This window comes from Staurois parvus, unplaced genomic scaffold (genome assembly GCF_062004578.1).
Source record: "Staurois parvus isolate SC_StPar_1 unplaced genomic scaffold, SC_StPar_1.0 ptg001418l, whole genome shotgun sequence".
Taxonomy (NCBI): domain Eukaryota; kingdom Metazoa; phylum Chordata; class Amphibia; order Anura; family Ranidae; genus Staurois; species Staurois parvus.
Window position 1 is genome coordinate 647,434 of NW_028319214.1, and position 27,154 is coordinate 674,587.

Consider the following 27,154-nt stretch of genomic DNA (forward strand, 5'->3'; position numbering starts at 1 on the left):
TTTCTTAAGGTGATGGACCTCTTCTCTTTACTTCGGTAAAACCTTGGGAGCTATACCTGGATCCCACCTGGCCTGTAATGTTTCTCCTGCATCCAGCCTTGGCGTTTGCCCTGGCACAGTTCCAGGGCTGCCGTCCATCCCTATGGAACTCAGACTCTGCCCACCTATATAGGAACAAGTGGCATGATCAAGTAAGACAAGGTCACCCTGTTTTTTGAACTGTTGCTGTAGCCTCAGAGCAAGTAAGAGATGTACTATCTCTGCTACTTGTATTCCCAAAAGTATATATCACACAAATGTATTAAAAAAAAAAAGTCCAAAAATAGATAAGAAATAAGATTAAAATAAATATAATATAAAAAGTTACTCTGTGCCAACTTCAATCCTCAATCTTCATATTGAGCCTAATCCTTATGATTGTCAGGTGAGGAAACATGTCAAGGGAAGTGATGTCAGACACATAGAGGAACCGGAAGTGATCCGGCGGCCATTTTAGAATCTGGAAAAACCTTATAGAAGTTCACATGGAGGAACCAGGGAACTCTGAGAGGTTTAGATATTTTGATAAAGGCTATTTTAACCACCTCCCGCCCGCCATATAGTCCAATGACGGGCGCAAGGTGGTTCTCTCGTTCTGATAGGACGTCATATGACGTCCTGCCATTCTCACCGCGCATGCGCGGCTCAGGGAGCGCGCAGTGTGGCGATCGGCGGTGCTCTGTGTCCCCCGGACACGGGATCATCGATCACGGAAAGAGCCGAAGATCTCGGCTCAGTCATGTGATCAGCTGTGTCCAATCACATGTAAACAGGGAAATGCCGGTTATCGGCATTTCTCTCCTCTCGAGCTGTCATGCTGACAGCTCGTGAGGAGAGGAGAGCCGGTAATCAGCTTTCCGCGGAGGGGACATGTACACTGATCATCAGGGCACAGAAGTGCCACCTGTCAGAGTCCATCAGTGCCAGCTGAACAGTGCCACGTGCCAGTGCCCATCAGTGCCACATATCCGTGCATACCAGTGCACATCAATGCCACAAATCAGTGCCCATCTGAGCTGCCCTTCAGTGTCGCCCATCAGTGCCAGTCAGTGCCACCTATCAATGCCTATCAGTGCCACCTATCAGTGCTGCCAGTCAGTGCCACTTATCAGTGCCAGTCAGTGCCACCTAACAGTGCCAGTCAGTGCCGCCTATCAGTGCTGCCTGTCAATGCCCATCAGTGCCACCTACCAGTGCCTCCTCATCAGTGCCACCTATCAGTGTCCATCAGTACATCTTATCAGTGCCCATCACTACAGCCTCATTAGCGTACATCAGTGAAGGAGAAAAATCACTTATTTACAAAATTTTATAACGAAAACTAAGAAAAAACTTTTTTTTTTTCAAAATTTTCAGTGGTTTTTGGTTTAAGAAAAAATAAAAAACCCAGAGGTGATTAAATACCACCAAAATAAAGCTCTATCTGTCACAAAAAAAATAACAATTTCATATGGGTACAGTGTTGCATGACCGCGCAATTGTCATTCAGAGTGTGACAGCGCTGAGAGCTGGAAATTGGCCTGGGCAGGAAGGGGGTATAAGTGCCCTGTAGGCAAGGGATTAAAGAGGAATCATGATGTAAGCATATTCAATAAAGTATTTAAATTGTTTATGCGGGTTTACACTATGATTTATTCTATATATGGTGGGCATCGGTGGATTGGTGGAGATTGATGGTTATACTTGAAAGGTGCCATCTCTGGATGACATCTTGATCTGATCCATGAGGCTGTGATGATCCTTTGGTTGAAGCAGAATTTGTGATAATACCCTGGCCAGGAGGTGTAAAGGCATATTATTTACATATTTTTGGTAAGGGTACTCACTCCTTACACCATAGATGTGGACACAGTGTTTCACAGGCTGTTTTTGGATGTATATTTTTCACTCCATTGATTCACTGCCACTGTTTTGACACTTTCACTTTTTTCACTATTTGTGATCACGCAGGGTTGTTTGCGTTTATCACATCTGTTCCATTTATATTTTATTTAAGATAATGCACTATGTGATTTTTCTTTTTATGTTGAGGTTTCTTTGTGAGCCATTGAAAGGCTGAATATGAAGATTGAGGATTGAAGTTGGCACAGAGTGACCTTTTTATATTATATTTATTTTAATCTTATTTCTTATCTATTTTTGGACTTTTTTTTTTTTTTTTTTTTAATACATTTGTGTGATATATACTTTTGGGAATATTGGTATTAGCATATTTATATTCAGTTTTTTACACTTTTTGGGGGAAAGTGTATCTTTATGCTATTTATAGCCTTATTGTATTGAATTATTTAAGGGATACCGTAAAATTCACATATATCTCTGCTACTTGCTGTATGCTTTGTGTATCCTGAATAGTATTCATTTATACGTTAAAACTAACGGGAAACGGGGAATGCTGTTGAAACTAATCCACCAACACAGTGTTAAACTTGGTGCTAAAATTCCATGATTAGGAGCTTAGTCTCGGGTTGATCACTAGGTGTTAACATCACACCACAGGCTGCAAAGTTTACTGCCTCTTCTGCCTAAAGCTTTTTGTAAGGGACTTTGCTACAAGAACTTTGCTACAGAACGGTCGACACCAATGTTGCTGCATACTCCTTCACTGACATACTTGAACCATTTTCCACTTAGGTAGTATTAGAGGGAGCTGTGGAAGATTTTTCAAACTCAGGCTCCTATACACCTAATGTGTCAGCTTCGCGCAGCATGCCTGCCAATGTTGATTTCCTCACTTCTGTTATGTGCAAAACCTTCGGCATTTTCGCTTTTGATTCTCCTCTAGTAAGAGACCTGCAAAGTCTAAAAAGACATTATTCATTCACGAACAGATAGAATGGACAATTTATAATGATTGAGTCAGTCCTGAAAAAAGTTTCACCTTTCTTAGAATCATTGCTGAGCTCAACCAGTGGAAAAAGTTTACAAAAAAATGGATTGTTCTGGTAATCGATTTTGCCGTTTCAGTCTTAAACATCCTGCTGTACCCATTGAAGATGTTCCTTATTCAAAGATTCTGCTGACCAAAAGTTTGGCACCAGCTTTTGCTGCAGTTTTTGCTCTTCAAGTCACAGCAAATTGGACTGGGCAGGGGTGGGCAACCTGCGACTGTCCAGCTGTTGCAGGATTACAAGTTCCATCATGCCTCTGCAAGTCATAGCTGTAACTGTCAGTTTTTCAATGTCTCATGGGACTTGTAGAGTCATGCTTGTAACTTCCGGTCTTTGCAATGCATCATGGGAAATGTAGTTCCACAACAGCTGGAGAGCTGCAGGCTGCCCACCCCTGTCTAACATTATTTTGGCAAAGCACTCACAAACATTACCCCCTGCTTTGCTCTTTTGTGTTTATGCCATAGAACATTACACAAATCTCCGGAATGGTTCTGATTTCTGTTCCTATTGCCAGAATCTTGCGGTTTAAAGTCTATACCGCTAAAGCTGCCTGTAAAAGACGTCTTGCACATATGCCCCTTGTTGGCTTTGTCAGGTGCCTCGCCAATGAGATGTCCTCCTTCAAAGATGTCACAGAAGGAAAGATCCTTTCACAACAGAGGGTTCTAAAATCCCCCTCCTTGGGGGCTACTACCTTTTCAAAATGAACACCTCAGTGCTGTGCCCAGGTTTCAACTTCTATGCCAAAATTCAGGCCTTCCTTTTGGCGCCAGACTTTGAATACAAATTCCACCATGTCTACCTCAAAGTCCTCTTCCTAATAAAGGTGCACCCTCACTCCTAAGTCTGGGGGGTTGTCTGGTAGAGTTTGCCATTCTCTGGGTTCCAGACAGTCTCAGACCTGTGGGTTCAATGAGTGGTTTCAAAGTCTAACCCCTCACCATTTTCTTCTTTCAAACCAACAAAAATCTACTCAAGGACAATCAGATCTGCAGAATGCTCTGAGCCATCTATTGCCCATTTGGGTACAAAGAGACCTGCAAAGCCTGTTAAGACATTCCCCATTCATGCACGAATAGAATTGTCAAACTATGATGATTGGATCACGGCAGAAAATTTTCATTCCTCCACTTTTTAGCGAACTTTTTCCCCTGGATAGAGTTCAGCAAAGATTTTTGGTCTGTTCCTGTAGTTGACCCTGCCCTTTCAGTCATAAACATCTCATTGTGTCAATTGAAAATGCTTCTACATTCAAAGATACGACAGATAGAACGTTTGACATTTCTAAAGGCTCTTTTTACACTGGCAAGCCCAGTCCTGCAACCAGCTATTGCTGCAATTTCAGTATGTCAAACTGCAGCTAAGGCAAGGGCAGTAAACAACTAAAATGATCCTGTATTCCAGGATGGCACTTTAATGGAGCAATTACCTTCTGCTCTGCTCTTTTGTGAGGATGCCCTAGGTCTAGGACATGCTGTGAGATAAATTTCTAAAATGGCTCTAAACTCCATTCACATGTACAGAATTTTGTGGTCAAAGCCTAGTTAGCTGAAGCTGCCCGCAAAAAGGGCAAACCTCTTTTTTGGTTAGGCACTTGACTGATTCATCAGATGTCACAGGAGGGAAGTTTTTACTTTCACAGTAATAGATTTCAAAACCTCCTCCTCAGGAGCCTCTACCTCCTCAAAACACAGTGCACTAACCACTGTGTTCAGGCTTCAGCTTCCGAACATAAGTTCAGCCTATCCTTTTGGCGTAAGACTTGGCCCACAAAGCCCTTTTCCTAATGAAGGGGCACCCTCACTCCTAATAGTGGGGAGGGGGGGGTGAAGTCTTTTTGTTGGCCTCTCTATGGGTTACAGACTTCCCAAACTTGTGAGTTCAATCAGTGGTTTAAAAAGGGTAAAAGTTAGTTCAAGACTCTACCTCCTTACTGCTTTCTTCACACAAATCAACCGCAACAGAATTGCATAATGCCCTGAATTGGTGTTTTGGTCAGGGAATAGTTGTGCCAGTATCCCCACAAGACAGGTTCAAAGGATTCTATCCAAACATGTTCATGGTACTAAACCCCAATGGGCATGTTGTTCGTATTCTGAACCTAAAGTTCCTTCAAATTCAAAAATTTCACATGAAATGTGCTAGGTCAGTATTCACCTTAATGAGACATTGGGAATGCCTAGCATCCTTGGACATAGACGCTTATCTGTATATTCCCATTTATTCACCTAATCAGTGCTTTCTTTGCTTTGCAGTTGTAGACAGCCATTTCCAGTTTTTCAGACTGCCCTTAAGTATTCACAAAGGTCCTAGCACCTCTTCTTGTTCTCATAACTTTCTGGTCACAGGTTATCTAGATGAACCCCTGATTTATCTCCCCTACAGCCGCCTGCAGATGTCCACAGGACAATTCAGCTGCTCAGGCCTTTGTTTTGAGTGATCAGTTTACAAAATTTTTCTCTCCAGTTTTCTCTTTGCATGGAATACTTGGGTTTGGCCCTGGAAACTTACCAAGCAAACGTTTTCTTTCTAGAAATGAAAATTCTTTCTCTCAAAGCCCACGCCCAAGATTGAGAGCAAAGAAACATCCTACAATTGGATTGTCCATGAGAGTTCTAGGCCTGATCATTGCCTCCTTCAAGGCTGTACCACTTACACAATTTCATTCAAGACCTCTCCATCACAACATCTTGTTTACCTGGAACAAGTATACTCATTTTCTAGACCTACCCATGCTCCTGTCCAGAAGTGTTTTCTTCCTCATCTTCCTAAAGCGGTAGTAAACTCTCTGCTTTTTAACTTGTACCTACAGGTGTGCCAATAAGACTTACCTGTAGGTACAGTGAATATCTCCTAAATGTGCATCGTTTAGGAGATCTTCACATGTATTGCAGCCATTGACATCACCAGCGCATGCACACTGTGTTCTGAATGGAATGCACAAGTGTCACGATTCTGTCATTAAACTGCAGGGGAACCAGTTTTTATTTTTTTATATTTTTTTGCTCTGTTAACTACTGCTTTAATAAGTACAGATGCTAGTCGTTCAGGCTAGGGAGGAGTGTTCCAGTTCCTTGCAGTCCAGGAACATGCTCACTGTTGTAAGCCAAGCTTCCTATCAACATCCTGTAGCTCAGAGCAATACAAATGGCTCTGCAACACTGGATTCTACATGGACATCCAATGAGTGTGGCTGTGGTATACATCAGCCATCAAGGGGACACCAGAGGTTATTTAACCTTGAAGGAAGTCAGCCACATAATCTCATGGACAGAAACTCACTGTACTGTGATATCTGTGGTGCACATCCCAAAAGTGGACAACTGGAAAACGAACTACAGCCACTGCCTGGATAAAGAGAATTGGTTCCTTCACCCAGATATCTTCAATCTATTATGTCAGAAATGTGAGATTTTTTTTTTTTTTTTTTAATCTGAAGGTTAGGAAGTCTACATCCAAACTACCTCTATTTGTGGCCAGAATCAAGGATCATCTAGCATTAGGTTGAGATGCCTTGATAGTTCCCTGGTCTTAGTTTAGACTAATCTCAGACTAATCTATACCACCTCTGCTCAAAAAATAGATTGGTGCAAGGAGAATGACCTTCTTCCTCTGAAAGTGGCCCAGAAGATCCTGGAACACAGACATTCTCAGACTTGTAGCAGAGGACCCTCATGCCAGCAGGCCAGATGTGCTGTCTCTGGACCTTTCATTTCATTCTGCTTATCAGTCTCTGGTTTTAGCAGCAGGACTGTTAAAGCCCAGGTGTGAGATAGAGATTTAAGACAGAGGGGTCTCTGATTCCGTTATTAATACCTGGTAAGTCAAAATTCCTCTGTTTCTACTTACCTGTAAATTCCATAACTTGGACTACAGTATAGGACACTGGCCACCCTCCCTTCTGTTCCTGTGTTACTCTGCATTGCTTGCTTAAAAACTGGGAACTTTCAGAATGGCGCAGGGTTGTAGGGGAATACCCAGAAGGCATATTATTAAAGCTTTGTCAGTGTCCATTCACCTTAAGGTACTATGAATATCAAGTTTGTGTCCTGTACTGTACAAGTAAGATAAAAGCAATTTTGACTTGCCTTTTAATTTCATATCTTGGAGTATAGTACAGGACACAAGCCAGCCACCTGTCTGTGTTTGTGTTACTCTGCATTACTTGTTAGAAAAAAATAAAAATGGAGGACTCATGGAGTGGAGTAGGGTTGTAGGGGTATGCTTAGGGGGGGTGTCCTCAAATGCTTTCCAGTGTCCAACAACCCGAAGGTACCAGCCTATCATCCAGGGTCTTTGAATATCAGGTCTGTGTCTTGTACTGTACTCCAAGATATAGACTTTACGGGTAAGTGAAAATTCTCTAGTATTGCAGTCATAACTTACAAGCTGGTTTTAGTATTTGTGATTTAAATCACCCTGTTTTATCTGGAATGATTCAGCTTACGTTTTTTGTAGTTGCTTTTACATTTGTGTATGTATTGTATGAATATAGGTGAAGGCAGACAGAAACAGCAAGAACTTGCCTAAACTGCAGCAGTGCTCCCGCCACGTGAATGAGATGGCAGCCAAAGTAGTTGCCTCCACAAAGTCAGGCCAAGAACAGATTGAAGATAAAGGTTTGTTTACTGGAATATGACCTAATGTAGTGCTCCCAGCAATTAAAAGCTGAGTAATAACATGTTTCCTGCAGATACCATGGACTTCTCTGGAATGTCTCTAATTAAACTAAAGAAAGAAGAGATGGAAACTCAGGTAAAACTAGTCTATCTCTTTATCACTTCTGTGAAAGACTGGCCAGACCTTTCTCAAATTTTATCTGCATAACCTGAAATTGGGAAAATAAAATTGAAAACATCCATATGCTTCAGGATAGAATATTTTCTACACAATGTAGTGTAAATGGTAATATTTCCTGAGAGATTTTACTTTTTTTTCTGCTATTTCCTGTAACAAGGAAGGAAGCGTGCTTCAGATACTCATTTTGCCTGATGTTCCTTTCCATACTAACCTATGCACCTATGGTTTCATCACTGTATGGTCAGCTTAACCATCTAGGTTGTTGGGGTCACTGCAAGTGGTGCTACAAAGTACAGTACTTTAATTGGCCTGTGTGGGGACCCTTTCAGCTGTGAATGATATAAGGACAGATTTTGGTGTTTAAAATACTGTCTTGTTTTTTCTTTTATTATTACCCCAGGTTAAAGTCCTTGAGTTTGAAAACATGCTTCAGAATGAAAGGATACGACTTGGGGAGTTGAGGAAGAAACACTATGCCCTGGCAGGAGTGTACGATGAAACAGATGAAGCTGTAAAACCAACACAGAAACCTGGAATTCTGAAGAAGCCTCAGCTGCCACAGAAACCAAACATTCCGCCCAAGGGAGATTACAAGGTATGGTTTGCCACAATAGTAGGCTGTATTTCTGAAGTTACACTCACTGCCACTATGTTGCCTCTGCATCAGAAACTCCCTTTCATGATTACATTCACATCATTCAATTTCTGGCAGATATTTTCACTGTATAAAGCAGTAACGGATAATTGTTTTTATTCTAACTCTATTGCAGTGTCTTGTAGAGCAGATTGACTTCAGTATGTTTTGGAAAGTTCAATTATTTATTTTTATTCCAAAAAAGAAGCAAATAGATAAGCAAAAAATATCAATTATAATATATGTAATAAATTATGATGAGTACTTGCAACACGAGTCACAGAAACCTGCAATAACTGCAGACACCTGTAACTAATTATAGAAGGTTTCTGGGACCTAAGTTGCAAGTTAGATTTTACTGGTTACAAAGCTTGGAGTAGGTTCTATGTTAGTTTTATGAAATCCATGTAGTAACTCACTCAGGGCCCATAGCTGGATTAGGCAGCAAGAACATTCTATTGTGCTTTAAGCTGCTAAATTGTTTGGCTGTGATGAAACAAATATATCAGCTGTGATCTTGATTTTTGCAATTTTTTTTTAATTTTCTAGATTGATAAAGATGATGGTGTCTATCAAGCAAATCTCATAAACTTCTAGCCTGTTACTGGGTACTGTGTGAAGACCGGATGTGCATTTTCTGTCACCATGCAGTGTGAACATCATCACATGATCCCTAGAATGTGCAGGAAATACTGTACTGCTGGCACTTTCTAGCCATTACATCTGTGTTCTATACAGATAGTCGCTCTGGGTGGTCAAGTTTGCTTTTTCCCCACTCAGCTACTTATTTATATTAGAAAAAAGAGCAGATGTTTTATTTAGGTTTATTTTATTGTAGTGTTTTAGTTCTTAAAGAGAGCCAGTCAAGAGGGCTTAAGAGAGAATTTCGATTCAGCCCTAAATAATTATCGTGCAAGAATTATACTTGCCCCCTTATTTACATGATCCTATTTTGTCCCACTTTTTAGCTTACATCAGGGGGTCAGGGCTCAGTCACACCATGGTGCAGATAAATTTGTTTTTCTGCACCCATTCTGCAAGGGCATAACAAAATCCAATTGTTCTGTGTGCCCTGTTCACACAACAACACTAGTGACACATGCAGATTTTTTTCTGCACAGGAATCTGCAATGTATATTAAACTAATTTTAGCACGGATGAAAACTGATGTCTCTGCAAGTGAAATCTGTGCATCAGTTTCCATCAGTTTTTCTGCATGTATGATGTGAACAAGGCCTTAAAGGTTGTCAGTTCCTGCCCGTCAGCTATCTGATATCCTTTTGTTGTTTGGAAGCTCCAACATCCTGTGTGTCAGGTCACGAGGCTGATAGAAAAGCAACAGCCAAACTTCACATGACCTCTCACCTCAGGCTCTCAAGCAGAATTATCAGAGTTAAAGTAAGTAAAGCTTAAATAAGGAGGTAAATATAAATCATTCATGAATATTTATATGCTGTTATTATAGCTAAAAACTGAATAGTCAGATTTTTATTTAAGTCTAGCTGTGAGTGGTTCTCTTTTATAAGCTGGCCATATGTCACCTAGAGCTTCCTTGGTTCTGATTTGTTAGAGCAGCATTTTTAACCAATATCTGGGTAACACAAGGCTTTCCTAAACAGTCTTTTCAGTTTTATATCCGGTAGGGTTGCCCTGAGTCCTCATAATTGTTAGGTTTTGCTTATCTAGCAGATCAAATTTAGGAAATTATAGCTGGTGCTTGGCCAGCTTTAGGACAGCAGTGTAAGCCATCATTTTTCCATTTAATGTATCAAGCTTGGCCCAGCCATTTGACAAACCGAAAGTTCCAATATCTGGCAATAGGATGGGATACACGCCAAAACCTATTAAACAACAACCTCTGTTGTGAATCGACAGAGAATCCTAATGTGAGCTGTAAAGTTAAAAAAATAAAGACTACTATTATGTGCAGATGTTTAAAATCGATTGTATATAAAAAGAAAAAAAATCATACTTTTAATTTGTTTTTAATTTGCATTATGAGTGGTGGTAGGAGATGAAGAGAGCAATGCAAATACTATCAGGAGTTGGCAACTCCACCACCATATAACAGTTTCCAGTTCTTAGTCTTCCACTGCTTCTAGAATGCATTGCAATCACTTCTGATGGCTGTAATTGTGAGGATAACATATTTCTAATATGAGATGTTTGATCTATATGTTTTGTTTTGCCTTTTTGTTGTTTGTAATCTTCTCTTTTTGCAGCTTTGAAAACGGGAGAGTGTAATACTCACATTTTATTTATTTACCTAGATGTTTTCTATTCTGAACTGGGTTCGCTTGTTTCTACTTTTATTCAATCCGAGAGACAGTGATTTCATTCTCTAAGATTTCAATGCATGTGATCTTTTTATATAACTTTTTATGCTACATAGAGAATCACACAAGAGCACATCTTCGTGGCTATCAGTCTCACCAGACAAGTTCTTTTTACTTTTTTTAGGTATACAGACGGGGAGCAGAATGTATTTTAGTGGTTCATTTTGGTCTTTTGAAGTATTGCCTTTTTAATTGCCTACCAGGACATAGGTTTATCATGTTAGTTTTCATACATCAGCTTTGTTCTTCTATGTTGCATATATCTTGGGTTTTGTATCTTTGTAAATGTTAAAGCAATAAAATTATGTAAATATCCTTAAGTGGTTCTTATTTTTGTTGCATATAAAGTACCTCTTGTGCTTTGTGTGAAAGTACATGTGTTGCTTCAGTTATTTTGAACACACAAAGGGGAGCAGACTGGATGTTGATCCCACGCCCTTATGTTGTGAAGACTAGAAATGAGCAAAAGAACCTGGTGAGTGGTAGAATTGTATGTTAGTGGTTTATCCTACTCTTGAATTACAGATTTGCACCAGTCATGTAGAACTCTGCAGGGAGGAGACTCTGGATGTGCTAATGGTAAATCAGGAGTTAAACTTGGATGTTCCTAACTGCAAAGGTATAGACATCTAAAAGTGGAAATTTTGGTTCAAAAAAAGAAAAAAGCATAAACAGGCAGTAATTTGAATGCAGAAGAAACGTGCTTTATCTTCGACATGCTCAGATCACAGTTCAGTCAGATTTGGCCTTGCCAAATTTGTACAGACAGTGGCTGACAATTGAGACCCGGAAGCTGGCCACCCAGGAAAATCTGGGACTCTGCATCGCTGGAGTTTAGGCGAGTATAGTTCAGCTTTAAGGTGAAAATTAACAAAATTGCTAATCTTTTGGCAATTATAAATGTGTATTTTTGTATTCTGAACATTTAGCAACAGAGATAGCAAGGAGCCTGTTGTGGACATGTTTGGGAATACCTCTGCTGCTTTACCAACCAGGTAAAAAAAGAGGGGCTCCCATATCACCAGATTACCATGGTGACTTTAGAATTTTCTGGGACACATATAATAATTTTTAGTGTCTTTACGCAATTTCAGATATTTAAAGAGTTGGCAAAATAAAAATAGTGTGATTTTATTGTATCACACAATGGCTTAAAATAACGTATAATAATGTAAAACGTATCATGGATAGCAGTTCAGTGTAGGTAAAATTAAATATGAACACAGTAGTTATAAAGATGCAGTTTAGAGTCGTGACTGTCCTGCCATGTGCTTCTTGTCTGTTCAATGCAGCATGAGTATGAGCAAGAAGAAGGAAGTGATGTGATCTTAGGTCTCTAAGAGAAGGCATCTGTTTGTCAGCTTGTCAGTATGTCAATAACCATTGTGTCTCCATGCCTTGCTTGTGAGTGTCCCGGCGTCAGTATGTGTGTGAATGGACTGACGTGTATCTGTATGTGTTGTGTGTCCTTCGCATCTCTTATGATGTCTTTTTATGTTACATGTAGATGTCATAATTCTCATAACTCAGAATCTTGTATGGCAAACAATTCTGCTTAGTAGAACAATTTTATTGAAGGGAGGGGATACTAAATATATGGTCTTTTGATTGACAAGCCCATATGTAACACTATTCTTGATCTAAAATGTGGCTTCATAAGTTGACAATGTTGCATCAGCCTACTCATGTGACCAGTTTCTTTGTTTGAAGGACAGTATAACTAAAGAATCTATCTTTACAACATAATAAAAATTAGCAGCATTTACCCAGAGAAAGCAGGAGTCTATCTCCTCTCCACTCTAAACTACAACAACGCATAGACTCCTGTTAATTTCAGAACAAATAGTGTATATATATTTTTGTCTGTTGATTATTTCTCACCTCGAGTTGCACTTTTTTTTATGACTGTGGCCTGTGTCTGGTCTGTGTTTGAGAAACATCCCCCCTATTCATGTGATCCTTATCGGTTCCTAATTGGGTTGGAGAAGAATGCTCATTTGACCATCTCCCTATAAATTTATATCAGCTCATTGGGGGACAGTCACAGATGGGGTGCTGCTTTTGCACGAGTGCTGCTTTGATGGAGTGCTAAGACACAGTTAAACACAGCAGTTTAAATAAAGCAGGATAACTCAGCAGCAGGAAGATACAACAAGAAACTTCACTGCATGCTGGACAGACTGCAAGCAAACACCCTGGAAAACATCTCTTACAAGTCTAAGTCCCACTCCGTGTACTTTTTAATATGTCTCCTCTTCTCCTCCTTTTCATATTACTTTCCTGCGTTCCCAAAATCTCACTTCTTTACCCATCTGCTCCACCCCAAAACTTGTACATCTCACCCTCACTGCTACAATCTCCCTACTACTGCTCTCATCACCTCCTGCTGACCCAAACACCAGGACTGGAAGGCATGTACACTCGTGTACATCCCGCTTCCTTGTTACTTTCCTCACCCTTCTACTTCTCCTAACCACTGGGGATATCTCCCAAAACCCTGGTCCTCCAATATTTCACCCCCACATCAGGCATCCTCTTTCTTCTGGGAATAGCCACAATCCCCTCAATTTAATATCGGTCCCCGTGCTCCCAAAAAACCACCCTCCCTTTTTCATGTGCACTCTGGAATGCCCGCTCTGTAATAAACTCACCTCTGTCCATGACCTTTTTGTCTCCCGCTCCCTTAACCCACTAGCAAGTACAGAAACCTGCTTCTCCCGCAGAACTTTCCTATGGAGGCCTTCTCTGGACCCACTCACCCAGTGGTCGGAAAGGTGGTGGGGTTGGTTTGCTTCTATCCCCACTGAGCACCTTTCAAGTCCTCCCTAACCCTCCCTCTCTATCCTTCTCTTCTTTCGAGACTCACTGCATCCGGCTGCTTTCTCCCATTTCTCTGAGGATTGCAGTGATCTATCGGCCTCCTGGACTACTATCCCACTTTCTTGATGATTTCTCCGCCTGGCTACCCTATTTTCTCTCCTCTGAACTACCCACTATCATTCTCGGAGATTTTAACATCCCTATTAATGTCAACAACCCGGCTACATCCCAACTCTTCAACATAACCATCTTTTGCATTAGCACAATGTATACAGTCCTCCACTCACTCTGATGGGAATACATTAGACCTTGTTTTTTCCCATCTTTGCACTCCTTACAACCTCAAAAACGCCCCCTTTCCTCTCTCTGATCACAATCTCATCACCTTCACAGTGTCCTCGTCTTCAAACACCTATCCCTGCAAGCAGCAACCAATTACCCGCAGAAACCTTCACAACTTGAACCCTGCTCCTTTCCACTCTGCAACTGACCAACTCTATGACAGAATCTCTCCCCTGCCTGCCCTGACCTGGCCACTGCTGTCTACAACAGTTCACTTTCATCCACATTAGACTCACTTGCTCTTCTAACAACATGAAGCATCAGGCCCCGACCATTACAACCTTGGCAGACTGACGACACCAGAAATCTTAAATGACATAGTTGTGCGCTGGAGCAATTTGTGGCGTAAAACCAAATCCCAGCAAGCATTCACCCTATATAAATCTGCTTTCTTAACATACAATTCCTCCATGCTGCCAAACAAGCCTACTTTGTCCCTCTTATTAATACCTTGTCATCCAGTCCTCTTCGTCTCTTCTCTACTTTTAACTCTCTACTTTCTCCACCTCCACCCAGTACCTCACTCACGAGATTGCAAATCATTTCAAAAGCAAGATTGACGCAATTCATAGGGGCGTCGCCACTGTACAGACATCCATCCCACTTAGCATACCTTATACTAAACCTCCCTCAACACTTTCCTCTTTTGACCTTGCTACTACCAAAGAAGTCACTAAGGTTTTCTCAGAAGCCCATCTCGCTACCTGCCCCCTGGATCCTGTCCTACTACTACTACGGTCACCCTCTTCTTCCATCCTATGCTCACTCACATCTTCAATCTTTCCCTCTCTACTGGTGCCTTCCCCTCTAAAGCATGCGCACATCACTCCCATACTTAAAAAGCCCACCCTGGACCCCACCAACCTGGACAACTTAAGACCCATCTCTCTGCTGCTATTTATCTCTAAACTCCTAGAACGCTTAGTCTACAATCGCCTGAGCTCCCACCTCACCGACAACAACCTTCTTGACCCTTTACAGTCTGGCTTTCTCACTACACTCCACTGAAACTGCCCTACTAAAACTCACTAATGATCTACTAACAGCTAAAACCAATGGCCACTACTCTGTACTCTTACTACTTGACCTCTCTGCGGCTTTTGATATGGTTGACCATCCCCTCCTCCTCAAAAAAAACTCCACTCTCTTGGCCTCAGAGACTCTGCTCTCTCCTGGTTCTCCTACCTATCGCAGTGCTCCTTCAGCGTTACCTATAACGCTGCCTCCTCCTCTTCACTCCCTCTTTCTGTAGGGGTCCCTCAAGGTTCTGTCCGTGGACCCCTTCTCTTCTCCATCTACACCTCCTCCCTTGGTCACTTGATAAACTCCCATGGCTTTAAGTACCATCTGTATGCTGATGACACACAAATCTATCTTTCTACCCCTCACCCCTTCAGACTCCTCTCGCATTACTAACCTACTAAGTGACATATCGGCATGGATGTCACTCCACTTCCTCAAACTCAATCTTTCCAAAACTGAGCTCTTAGTATTCCCCTCAGCCCATGCCCCCTCCCCTGACTTCTCAATCAAGATCAATAACACAATCATCATTCCCTCCCCTCATGCCAGGGTACTAGGTGTACTCCTAGTAATAATCATAAGCAAACTTATAATAAGTGACTACCCAAAAAAAAATACAAAAGAATATATCCAAAAAATTATATATATCCAAAATATATATGAAGTCCCATACACCTAAAGTCCAAAATAAAGTTCACGTATCCAAAATCTTTACAAGTGATCTCTCAATTTGTCTTTATCCCTGGATCAGATTGGTGATATATTCCAGAAAATCTTCAAGTGCCTCAGAAGAAAAAACTCAACATAGTGTATTACCCTAAAAAATATATATATATTTTGTGCCACACGTGTAACATGCAAAATGTAAAACTAAAAGTGTCACAGCAATCGTGATTCAAGGGTATAAGTTGAGTTAATAACTTCACTGCACACAATAAACGAAGTGCATAATTACCCCCATCAAAGATAAAATCAGCATATAATCCATACTCCAGATGAAAGTGTCTCCACACATTGCTGTGACACTTTTAGTTTTACATTTTGCATGTTACACGTGTGGCACAAAATATATATATATTTTTTAGGGTAATACACTATGTTGAGTTTTTTCTTTTGAGGCACTTGAAGATTTTCTGGAATATATCACCAATCTGATCCGGGGATAAAGACAAATTGAGAGATCACTTGTAAAGATTTTGGATACGTGAACTTTATTTTGGACTTTAGGTGTATGGGACTTCATATATATTTTGGATATATATAATTTTTTGGATATATTCTTTTGTATTTTTTTTTTGGGTAGTCACTTATTATAAGTTTGCTTATGATTATTACTATGTTTGTACTTCAGGGGAAGGAATGTTAAGCAATCTTTTGGGATTTTGGTAGAGGAATGAAGTGCTATTTATTTTGTATAGGTGTACTCCTAGACTCCCATCTGTCCTTTCACCCGCAAATCCAATCACTGTCTAAATCTTGTAGACTTCACGACCGCAACATCTCCAAGATACGCCCGTTCCTAACCTCGGAAACCACTAAGCAGCTTATTCACTCCCTGGTTATCTCTCGCCTTGGCTATTGTAACTCCCTCCTTATTGGCCTACCACCTTGCAGGCTATCCCCTCTTCAGTCTGTCATGAATGCTGCTGCCAGACATATCCACCTTACTAACCGTTCTGTATCAGCCACCCCTCTCTGCTAATCCCTCCACTGGCTTCCCCTTGCCCAAAGGATAAAATTCAAAACATTAACAATAACATATAAAGCCATTTATAACTCGGCCCAAAATTACATCAACGATCTTGTCTCTAAATATCACCCAAACCGTACTCTCCGCTCCTCGCAAGACCTCCTGCTCTCTAGCTCCCTTGTCTCCTCCTCCCATGCTCGTCTCCAGAGCTTCCCCCTCCTCTGGAATGCCCTACCCCAATTTATAAGGCTATCGCCTACTCTGCTCACTTTTAGGCGATCTCTGAAAACCTATCTCTTCAGGGAAGCCTATCCTGCCGTCAGCTAATAATGGAATCTTCTACTCTTCCAACAAGTCCATCCCCCACAGTTACCTTTTGTACCACTAGCTCCTCCCTCCTAGATTGTAAGCTCCAAGGAGCAGGGCCCTCCTTTCCTTCTTGTATTGTTGCTGTATTGTCTCCTGTTATATTGTAAAGCGCTGAGCAAACTGTTGGTGCTATATAAATCCTGTATAATAATATCTCAATGTTGTATAACCAAAAATCTACTTCTGTAACACATATTAGCAACTTATAAAACAAATTAAATACACACAGATACTATTAGAATATATATTATTTCATACTAATTCTATTTTGGTTCACTTCTGACTCCCATGATATCCTATACCAGAGATCCTCTAACCAGCTATGCCCATCTACAGAAATGTCCTAAATACTCAGCTTCCAGCTAGTTAATTCCAAATACTCTGACATTTCTTTGGCTCGGCTATAACAGAATAATTCAACACTATCACTTGTTCAAGGCCAACCACACATTTTAATATTATGATTAATCATAAAAAAACAAATATTTGCAAGCTTGCCATAAATATAATATAATTCCTATAAGTGCCGAATTATGAAATTTGAAATGACTATTTAACAGTGACCTACAAGCTATGTCAGGATTAAAAACTAAACGCTGATCAGCTGGGCTCTCTGCTTTTAGGATTAAGAATGGTGGACATATGGGTTTTACCAATATAAACGACTGATCACTTTCACTAAATTTGCCAGAGCGTATAAAACCGTGAATGTGATTCGCAGTTCACTAAACATTCTCTGATGGTGAATCAATCATTAATTTAAAACACATGGACCTGGAATATTCACCTGCAGAGAATGCTTGCTCAAATATCTCTTTTAGTTAAATCCAAAATCATGATTTCTATTTTACACTTATTTGCTAAACTGATGGAACTCACAATCTTTTAGTATAGTTAATCTTTGAGGTGATTTGTACTTTTTCATTTCAAAAAAATGTACCGTTCATAAAAGGTGCAGTTCACATGCTTACAGCAGGGCTCCAGCCAAAAAAACAAACAAAATAAAACCAACTTTTGATTCTGTATTCTTTTTGAATCCAGAGACTTCCTCTTTTTTTTTTCTTCCCTGCCTTTATATACTCTAGATATCCTCCATTTTGATGGCCAGCATCATTCACCCCACTTCATCTGAGCCCAGATGGTCCTGGAACTGTTGTAGCCTGTGACTGTAGAGTAAAAGGAGAAGCAGCACAGTGATGACCTCATCTCTCTGTCTGCTTTATTTATATCAGAATGCTAAAGGTATGTAAACAATATTCAAGTCCTTTCCTGAGGCTGTGACACTTTTTTAGTAACAGAACAATGTGGGAATGTAGTTAATATTTACGCACAAGGGACTGTTGGCCAGTATAAATACATGTCACAACAATACTTTAACACTGAACAATCCTTGCCTTGTGAAGGTATGCAGTAATAATACACATTAGGGCCAGAAAACCTATCAAATCCATACCCTAATAGGACTTTCATATACCCTGTAAAATCTCTTTCATAGAGTCCACTGAGGGACAGAGGAAGTCACATACTGTCAGGTTAGACTGCTACCTACAGGATTGAGTGCTGATTCACACATGTGTGGTGTGGATCGAAGCTCAGGCTTCACAGCTAATTGATGTAGTAGTTGTTCAGCAGTTCATGTCATGTTTACATCAGGTTCAGGGCAGGTTTTTATCCCGTTCACAACTGATGACATGTCCAGTTTAGAAATGGTTCCCAAAGAAGTCAATAGCCTGTAATCCAGATCGTACTGCTCAGAAATAGGGCAGGACTCTTTGAATCCGTACTGAATCCGCACTGCCAGTGCACTGGACATATGTGAACAGGCACCATAGGAGGCAATGTTATTTCACATGTCATGCAGATTAGATGCAGTTCAAACCGCATCCAATCTGTATGTATGTAAACTGGCATTGAACGCAGTTAAACAAAAATAAAATGGAAAGCCAGCCCAGCGTACACCCCTCCTTTAACTAGGATGTCTCATCAGTTTTGTAGCAAAGCAGTATCAAAAACATGATCAAAGGAGGTAGAATCTGTGTCGCTCAATAGACTCCAAGAAAAGTTTTTTTACAGTAAGTACAAAAAAGGATTGTTTATATGCCTGTAAAGCCCATATCTTAATGCACAGTACAGGACACGGGCTGAAACTCATAGACCCTGGGTTATAACCTGTTACCTTAAGGTGACTGGATACTGACAATTCTGCTGGACAAAGCCCCTCTCTTTCCCAGGCATGTCCCTATAACCCTACTCCCATTCAGGTTTTTTTTTCTTTTTATTTTGCATGGAATACAGAGTAATGCAGCAAAAGAGGGTGTCCTTTACTATACTCCAAGATATGGAATTTACAGGCGAGTCAAAATTACCCTTCTCTTAATCGTACAGGACACAGGCTGGATATTTAAAAACTTTCAGACACCCCAAAGCAATGAGAAGGGTGGCAATAATAAGTCAAAAAACTGCTGACAGACCCAACAATAACAAAGGTCAACAGACCTAACTCAAGAGTGCTGCTGCAAGGATCTGTGCTGTTTTGACATCCAAAAGCAGTTTAGCTGGGGTGGGTAACACACAAATATTAACAGGTCCAACTCTCAAAGCTGGGACCCGATGAGGCTGAACACTGGTAAAGAAGATATGGCCAGGTTGAAATGGAACAGGAATTAAGGCTCATGTGAGAAGACCAAAATCCTCACACTGGTGAATAGACACAGCAAAGGGAGAATCCCTAAAATAGGCCATAACGTGGAACAGGTCTACCTGCTCCAACCAGGAGATGGAACAGATGGGAAGGACTCGCAGCCTAAGCATGAGCAACACAGAGAAGGAATGCTTCTCCAAGGTATGGGATAGCACAGAGGAACAGATAACAATGGGCTCAATTCACTAACAGATAAATACCTCATGAATTTTTGAGTTAAAATAACTCATGCGGTATTTATTTAAAAAGTAGTTAATTCACTAAAAAAAAAATGCATTATTTATCGACTGCGTTGTTTTGTGATATGTAACGCTTACATTTTGTGTTATTTTTGGTGTTTTTTCACATTTTTCTTTTTTACAGGCTAACTGCACCAGAATTATGTGAAACTATCAAAAAAATCTAAATTTGCAGTGCTTTCATTAACACCTCCCTCTGATGAAATGTTACAATTTATTTTCATTCCTGAGCTCAGAGAACATTTTTACACTGATACATTGTATACTTTTCACTTTCTGGCCAGTGCAGAGTTCCTGTAACTTTTATTTTGTACATTTCTAAAATCCCACCAGCAAACACCAGATGATAAATAACAAATGTGTTTTTGAATGAATTGACTGATTTTTTTTTTTTGCAGTATTTATCACTATTTTAAGAAATGTGCAGTATTTAACTCACATTTGATATTTTACTTTGATGAATTTGCACGAATTATCACATGAGATAATTAGAGTTAATGAGTCCTGTGTTATTGCATGCAATAACCTTTAGTGAACTGACCCCAATGTTTTGGTAAGGGAAGACCAGAGAAGGCTTTAAGTGTCAGCACACCTACTCCCTAGGTCAAAAGGAGAAGAGGGGTGTATGAGTTGGAGACTTGCCAGGGCAGACATCCCTGCACCAGAACAAGAATTGCCTAGAAAGAATATAGAGAATGGCCAATTCAGAGGTAATGTTGAGATAAAATTAAGGTGCTGAGTTCAAAATTGGTTTTCTTCACATACACAAGTTGATGGTAGTTCTTTCCAACTTGAACATAGCTGCTTGGGGAAATGTTGGTGGGGGGTTAATACCACTGAATAAGGACCCTCTCAACTTGAAGTTTGGGTGTGCAAATGATCAACTTTATTCCCAACAGTTTAGCGACGACCAGTAACCATTGCAGGGGGCAAAGTATCAACCTTCATCAGGAGTTCAGACTTAAGAGTTTCTATATGGAATGTGGTGAAACTCCTTAAATGGGATCTTGACCTGAAAATAGGCAATTGAAAAGCTCATTGGTTGTGTAATGGCATTGATTCAGAGGTAACTTCAAGGTTTGATCTATGGTCCCTGCACCCTCCTAAAGGTTCAAGCACTTTTTTTGCATGCAGATAGCCCAGGGATCTCTACCTGCAACACAGGATCTGAAATGTATCTTGGTGCATGGATTTCCCTCTGTCCAGACAGACCTGGAACACAAAGCTTCATCTAAGTCAGGATGTAAACAAACTATCACAACATGATCTCATGTTCCTTCAAGATGGTGAAAGCATGAAATTACCTCTACATAGTCCACCAGTGTCCTTCATAGGAGATCTGACCCAGGAAATGACCCCACAATGTAGGAGGAACCACCTGTTCTTGAAATTGAGGAAGAACTTGTCAATGGAGAATTCTCATCACCTCAATTATATTCTCAAAGTGACAACCGCAGTTCTCACAGCCCCAAAACTGGAAGGCTGGGTCATCAGGCAACAGCCTACTCAGGCAAGCTCAACTGAGAGGCCAAAGGGCTCTCTCATGGGACCATTTCTGTTTAACTGGTTCACAATTCTGTTTAACTAATTCAAGCACTTATTTACACTTAAACTAATTTCATCCAACCTCTAAATTGTTTATGCTTAAATACAATTTCAAGCAGCACAATAAATTCACAACAAGATATGTCAGCTTTACAAGACCTTCTTCACCATCTTCCATTGCCCCCGTGGTCCAGTTCTTATGTTAATGTGACCATTGTAGGCATGGTCACTGTGACTGGTTTGTGGCTATCCTGCCACATATGCAACAAACTGCAAGGTACTGTGCATTCCAACACCTATCAGAACTAGTATTAACGGTTTCAGAAATGTAACCTGCAGTAGTTATTCTGTTGGATCAGATTACACAGGCCAGCCTTTGCTCCCTTCATGCATCAATAAGCCTTGGCCATCCATGATGCTGTTGGCAGTTTTCCTTTCTTGGACAACTTTCGGAAGGTCCTGACTGCTGCAGACCAAGAACATCCAACAAGAGGCTCTGTTGCTGCTCAGGTGTGTGTTTGGGGGGGGGGGGGGCTTTCAGCCTTTGTGAGATCTCTGATGGACAGCGCTGGGGGTTTTGTATTTGAGTATTTTTTGCTTCTAGTTTTGGAGATGCACTGTCCAGTCATCTAGTCATTACAAGCTTGTCCTTGTCATAAATCCAATCTCCTAGATTGTAAGCTCGAAAGAGTAGGGCCCTCTTACCCCTTGTGTGCTGTTTGATGTTACTGTACTGTTTCATGTAGTGTCCCCCCCTCTATTGTACAGCGCTGAGCAAACCCTTTGGCGCTATATAAACTCAATAAATAAATAATAAATAAATCGCTCAAAATGTTTACACTTGCACTTTTTTTCTGCTTTCAACTTTAGAGATAACAAGTTTACTTGTTGCCTAATAAATCCCACCCACTTTCTGATGGCATTGTCATAAGATAATCACTTTTATTCACTTTTCCTGTCAGTGGTCATAATGTTATGGCAAATTGGTGTATAGCATATACTGTATAGACTTGCATTATGAGCAGATCTGAAGTACAATAAGCAGTAGAACCTTCAGATGTACTTCGAAGGAATTTAATATCTAACTTCAGCAAAGCCATAAACACACACATTAGCAACACAAATACTCATCAATCACCATTCCTAAAAAAAAAAAGGATCCAATTGGGGAGATGTTCTTTCAAGTCCTGTGCTGATAACCAATAGAATACCTCCCAAGCAAGGACAAAGCTAAGTATGCCTTCCATCCTATTAGCTCATGGTCGACTCAGTGACCATGAACGTACATCACAAGGGTCCCCCAGAGCCTGCTGAACAATGAATAGCTGATCAGCAGTTGACAAGATACTGATCACAGCCATATATAACAAATGTGATTGCCCCCTCTACCACGTGTCCACCTCTCTCCATCTTCTCTGATTCTTGCTGTCTTGACACTGCAGGAAGGATTTTGTGCCTTCACGCAGTGCCTTGTGTGTTCTCCAACTGCAGATGTACCACCATCTGTCTACAAACCCTGAAAGCAGGAAGTGAAAAAACAGTTAAGTGGAAAATTGCAAAAACGGTCTGGTCACCCGAGATGAGAAAATGGAGAGCAGGGCCTGGCGGTGAATAGGGTTAATAAGTGTGAATGCAGCCTAAACATAAAAGCTTGTGTGTCCACAAATCATGACCAGAAAATGTTCAGTGTGCCACCGTAGTGGACAAAGGGCTGTTTTTTAACCACTTCCTGTCCGAACACTTTCACCCCCTTCCGGTCCAGGCCAATTTTCAGCTTTCAGCACTATCACACAATTGCGCAGTCATGCAACACTGCACCCATATGAATTTTTTAGCATTTTTTTGAGACAGAAAAATCCCAGTGGTGAATAAATACCACCAAAATAAAGCTTTATATCTTTTTTGCTATGTGAAGGAAAAAGTCCAAAAATTTTGAAAAAAAGCGTTTTGCTTATAAAATTTTGCAAATAAATATTTCATTATAAATCTTGGCCGAAATGTATTCTGTTCTCTTTTTAGTAAAAACAAAATAAAAAAAAACAAAAATTAGTTTATAACCAAAAATTATCATTTTTACTTTTTTATATTTTTTATGTTTTTTTTCCCCCACATACTATCACCCTAGCAGTAGTGTCACCATAGTGACACTGTACTACTTGTGGGGGGTGATGAATTATTTTTTTTTTTTTTTTCTTTTACACCGATTACTTTTACACCCATAAAGGCTGTAAAAGAAATCATTTCTCCTCTCTGGCTGCATTCTTGCAGCCATTGAGAACTACTGTGCGAGCTGTGATTGGTCACAGCTTGTCACATGGTACAAGGCTGTTGTGAATAGCCTTGTACCATGTGACCTCTGTGATCATTCACAGATTTCACACGTAGTAAGCAATGATGTCACAAGTGACATCTTGCTTACTACTGTGCATGTGATCACCGATTGGCCAATCAGTGATCATATGATCGGGACCTTGCACAGAGGTTCCATCCGACGATCGGTGTTCCACTGTGTCTGGAGGACACAGCAGGCACCGGATCGCAGTGCTGCACGCTCCCAGGGAGCGCGCACAAGCAGGGGGCGGGGAGGCTGTTTAGAAACGGCCACCCGACCCTGCACTGCCACCGTCCGGCCGTTTATTTACATGGGCCGGATGGGAGGTGGTTAAGGGAAACATTGCTTTCTGAAAATAACCCCACTTGAGCATGCATATAACCCACAAAATTATATGCTGTAATATCCACAAATATTTGAAAAAGGCTCCATTTTTATGAGCTGTAGGGCTGGATTGATGCTAACAACCAATCAGCTAATATGCTTGGAAATGATCACAGATGGTGTTTTTGTGACCCTGGACAATGAAAAGTGCATGTTTCCCAAATATCACTTTATGAATCCTCAGAACAGTCAATAATTGTACCTGCGCTCACTAAGCGATTTCCATCCCTCCGAGCTAATTAAGATGAACAAAAAAAATAACATCCAAGTCCAAAATTTGTAATTTATTGAAAATATCAAGGTAAATTAACAACTGTAGTATTAGTTATGACAACAGGTAGACCTTTACAGAATCTTTTTACATTATAAACATGTCCTATAGTAGTGTCTGCATGGAGTAATTGGAGTCTCTAGTACTAAAACATGCTCTTGAAGTCTCCTCTATAGTGGACACCACAACCCTTTTTGGTTTTAAAGTAGGAGTAGGTAGTGCATATGTGGTATAACTGATGTGCCACGCATAATGCCAAATAAAAAAAATAAAAAGAAAAACCAGCTAGGCTGTGTCTCTAGCTATGACAAGGGTTCTGGGGGCCTCTAAGAAACTTTGGATGACCAAGTTATTACAGCTGTCTTCCCATCGTAATTGTGAGCTCAGCGAGCATTAGTTTAATTCAGTTCCCATTCGGTTTCTTATCCAGGGACTATTCCAAGCATGAATACTATTGTACAAACTTTTGAAAAAGAAACATGATGGAAATGGACATGATTTGGTGCAATATAAACCTACAATGCAGGTAAAGAAACCCAATGATAGAAACTGGTATAAAAGGCTTTTTTTTTTATTTTAAACACCTGGAATTGAACCGATTTACAAACAGTCTATGGTGGGCACAGTTTTACAGAAGACTATGCTGCATCGGTAGTGCAATGTAAAACAAAAACATCATCTGGTAGCAAAGCTCACTTTTGCCACAACCATTTTAAAAGTCTTGTCTGTTACTATATGGCTTTACCCTACTTAAAACTATCTATCTAAATGTGGCACTTAATCCTAGTGTGCTGCCACCGGAAAGAAAAAAAAATATACATAAAATGCCAACATTAACTATAAATTAAGATTGGCCAGATTTAAGGAAAAGGCCAAGCTTTATGACAGTTGCATAAATAAAATGGCAGATTTTGAACATTGCTAAATGAACCAATTCTATTTTACACTTCTGGAGGTTTCATTATAGCAAAAGATGCGAACTTACAACAGAAAAAACCCTTACTAGCAATCAAAGCTAAACAAAGGGCAATTCAAACAAAATAAATGCAGTCTTTTCTTCATAGTCCAGGAGTAAGCGGTTAGTCTAAGGCACATCAAAGCCACGTGCATAAGTTTATAAAAATGCATTGCTGTCACACAAAAAAATTGCATCCACTCACTTCGCATTTAATTTGCGCATAACAGATTTTAGTAACATTCTAATCCCTGAATAATCCTGTTAATGTCCTAACGTTAGGGTGATTACGGTACGAGACACTGAGAATCACAGGTATAAGATATGCAGTGCAATCCTCATTGTTCAGCACTCTGCTTGATCCTCGAGACAGGAGGTCGCTGGAAACCTGAGGAGTTTGGCAATGGACCAGTGCATTTTTTTGTTGCCATCTAATCTCATGCACTGCCAGCTGATTAACATTACCAATGGCTGCAGCACAACAGAACTATTCATTCCAATGCAGCATTCACATGTATAACTTCAGCATTGATAAAAAATAAAGCAACACAGTGGTGCAGCAATTGTGTCACTCCGTTTGCACATCTGCTTCACAACCTAAACCTATGAAATCAGACTTTGAAACCAAACCCCACAAAGTACTAATTCAAAAGTGAGAAAGTCTGTCTTTCGAATGGGGAAAAGCATGAGAGCGCAGTCTTTGAAAAGAAACCATTGTCCTGCGGATTGCTGCATGGTCCAATATGTGCATGTTTCATACATAGCCAGCTCACAGAACTGGGGAAACTGGGAGCACCAATGTTTGAACGAGGCGCAAAGAAACAAGATTACTATAAAATGAAGCCAGGGTTAGGAGGGAGACGCTGAGGTGGTCTTTGAGGGAGAGCCGGAGGATACTGAGGTGCGAATTGGTTGGGGTAACCAGGCTGTGGCATCTGGGCTATAGGTGGATATCCAACTCTTGGAGGGATTGGGGGAGTTGGAGACACTGCATACGGGAGCCCAGGGGCAGGCTGATGTGCAGCCACTGCAAAAGGAGTTGGGTACATTACAGCTTGAGCAGGTGGGGGAGGTGGGACAGCTCTTCTTGGAACGACGGCTGGCGGGGTACTGAAACCTGATGGGTAGGACACTGGAGGTGCCTGGATACTCTCAGATGGCTTCGCCTGTGGAAGTACAGAAACCTGGGGGAGTCTCTGTCCTTTTAGCACCATTTCTTGCAGTTTCTCAATTTTTACACGTCTTAAATGTGCTAATCTGCGTTTTGATAAATATTCATCAATGAAAGAATCCAGCTGTACGCCACCATCAAGAAAACTTTCCGCCATGTTCTGTACAGGAAGAAAATGAAATGTTAGAACTGGTTTACACATGTGCTTATAACAAATGATCACATTACTAAAAGTGAACCTGTGCTCCCGCCACCCCACCTCTAACTTCCATTCACAAATCAGAGAGCGCCCATTATGGTACCTTGGTACTGCAAAATCAAATTATTTTCTAGGGCCCAATCACATGGGCTTTGTTTACTCCGTTCAGCATGGGATCATTGAGCTGATTGCCTGCTGAATTGGAGATGAACAGGACAGATGTCAGTTTAAGATCGGTGCCCATTCAGTTTGTCCCCGCATTTACACAGCAGACATGGCTCTATAGGAAGCCGGATGTGTCTCTATATCAAGCTACCTTTTAGTTGCCATATTTAGGTCCGACAAAATAAAAAGGACAGTCCAATTTATTTTCTAGACCTGGACAGACTCAGAGATAGGCAGGTGAAAAC

The 27,154-nt window shown here is 40.7% G+C and overlaps 2 protein-coding genes across 2 annotated transcripts in view; one reads left to right on the forward strand and one right to left on the reverse strand.

Annotated features, from left to right (window-relative positions):
- HIP1R (huntingtin interacting protein 1 related) overlaps window positions 1–11,018 on the forward strand; it is a 145,516-nt gene extending 134,498 nt beyond the window's left edge. Inside the window, exons 29-32 of the mRNA XM_089661982.1 lie at window positions 7,429–7,552; window positions 7,627–7,688; window positions 8,134–8,328; window positions 8,917–11,018. Coding sequence (XP_089518108.1) covers window positions 7,429–7,552; window positions 7,627–7,688; window positions 8,134–8,328; window positions 8,917–8,964 — 429 coding nt within the window. The 3' untranslated portion in view covers window positions 8,965–11,018. The remainder of the gene's footprint in view (window positions 1–7,428; window positions 7,553–7,626; window positions 7,689–8,133; window positions 8,329–8,916) is intronic.
- Window positions 11,019–24,417: 13,399 nt separating this feature from the next.
- VPS37B (VPS37B subunit of ESCRT-I) overlaps window positions 24,418–27,154 on the reverse strand; it is a 45,613-nt gene continuing 42,876 nt past the window's right edge. The window contains exon 4 of the mRNA XM_089661983.1: window positions 24,418–26,705. Coding sequence (XP_089518109.1) covers window positions 26,205–26,705 — 501 coding nt within the window. The 3' untranslated portion in view covers window positions 24,418–26,204. The remainder of the gene's footprint in view (window positions 26,706–27,154) is intronic.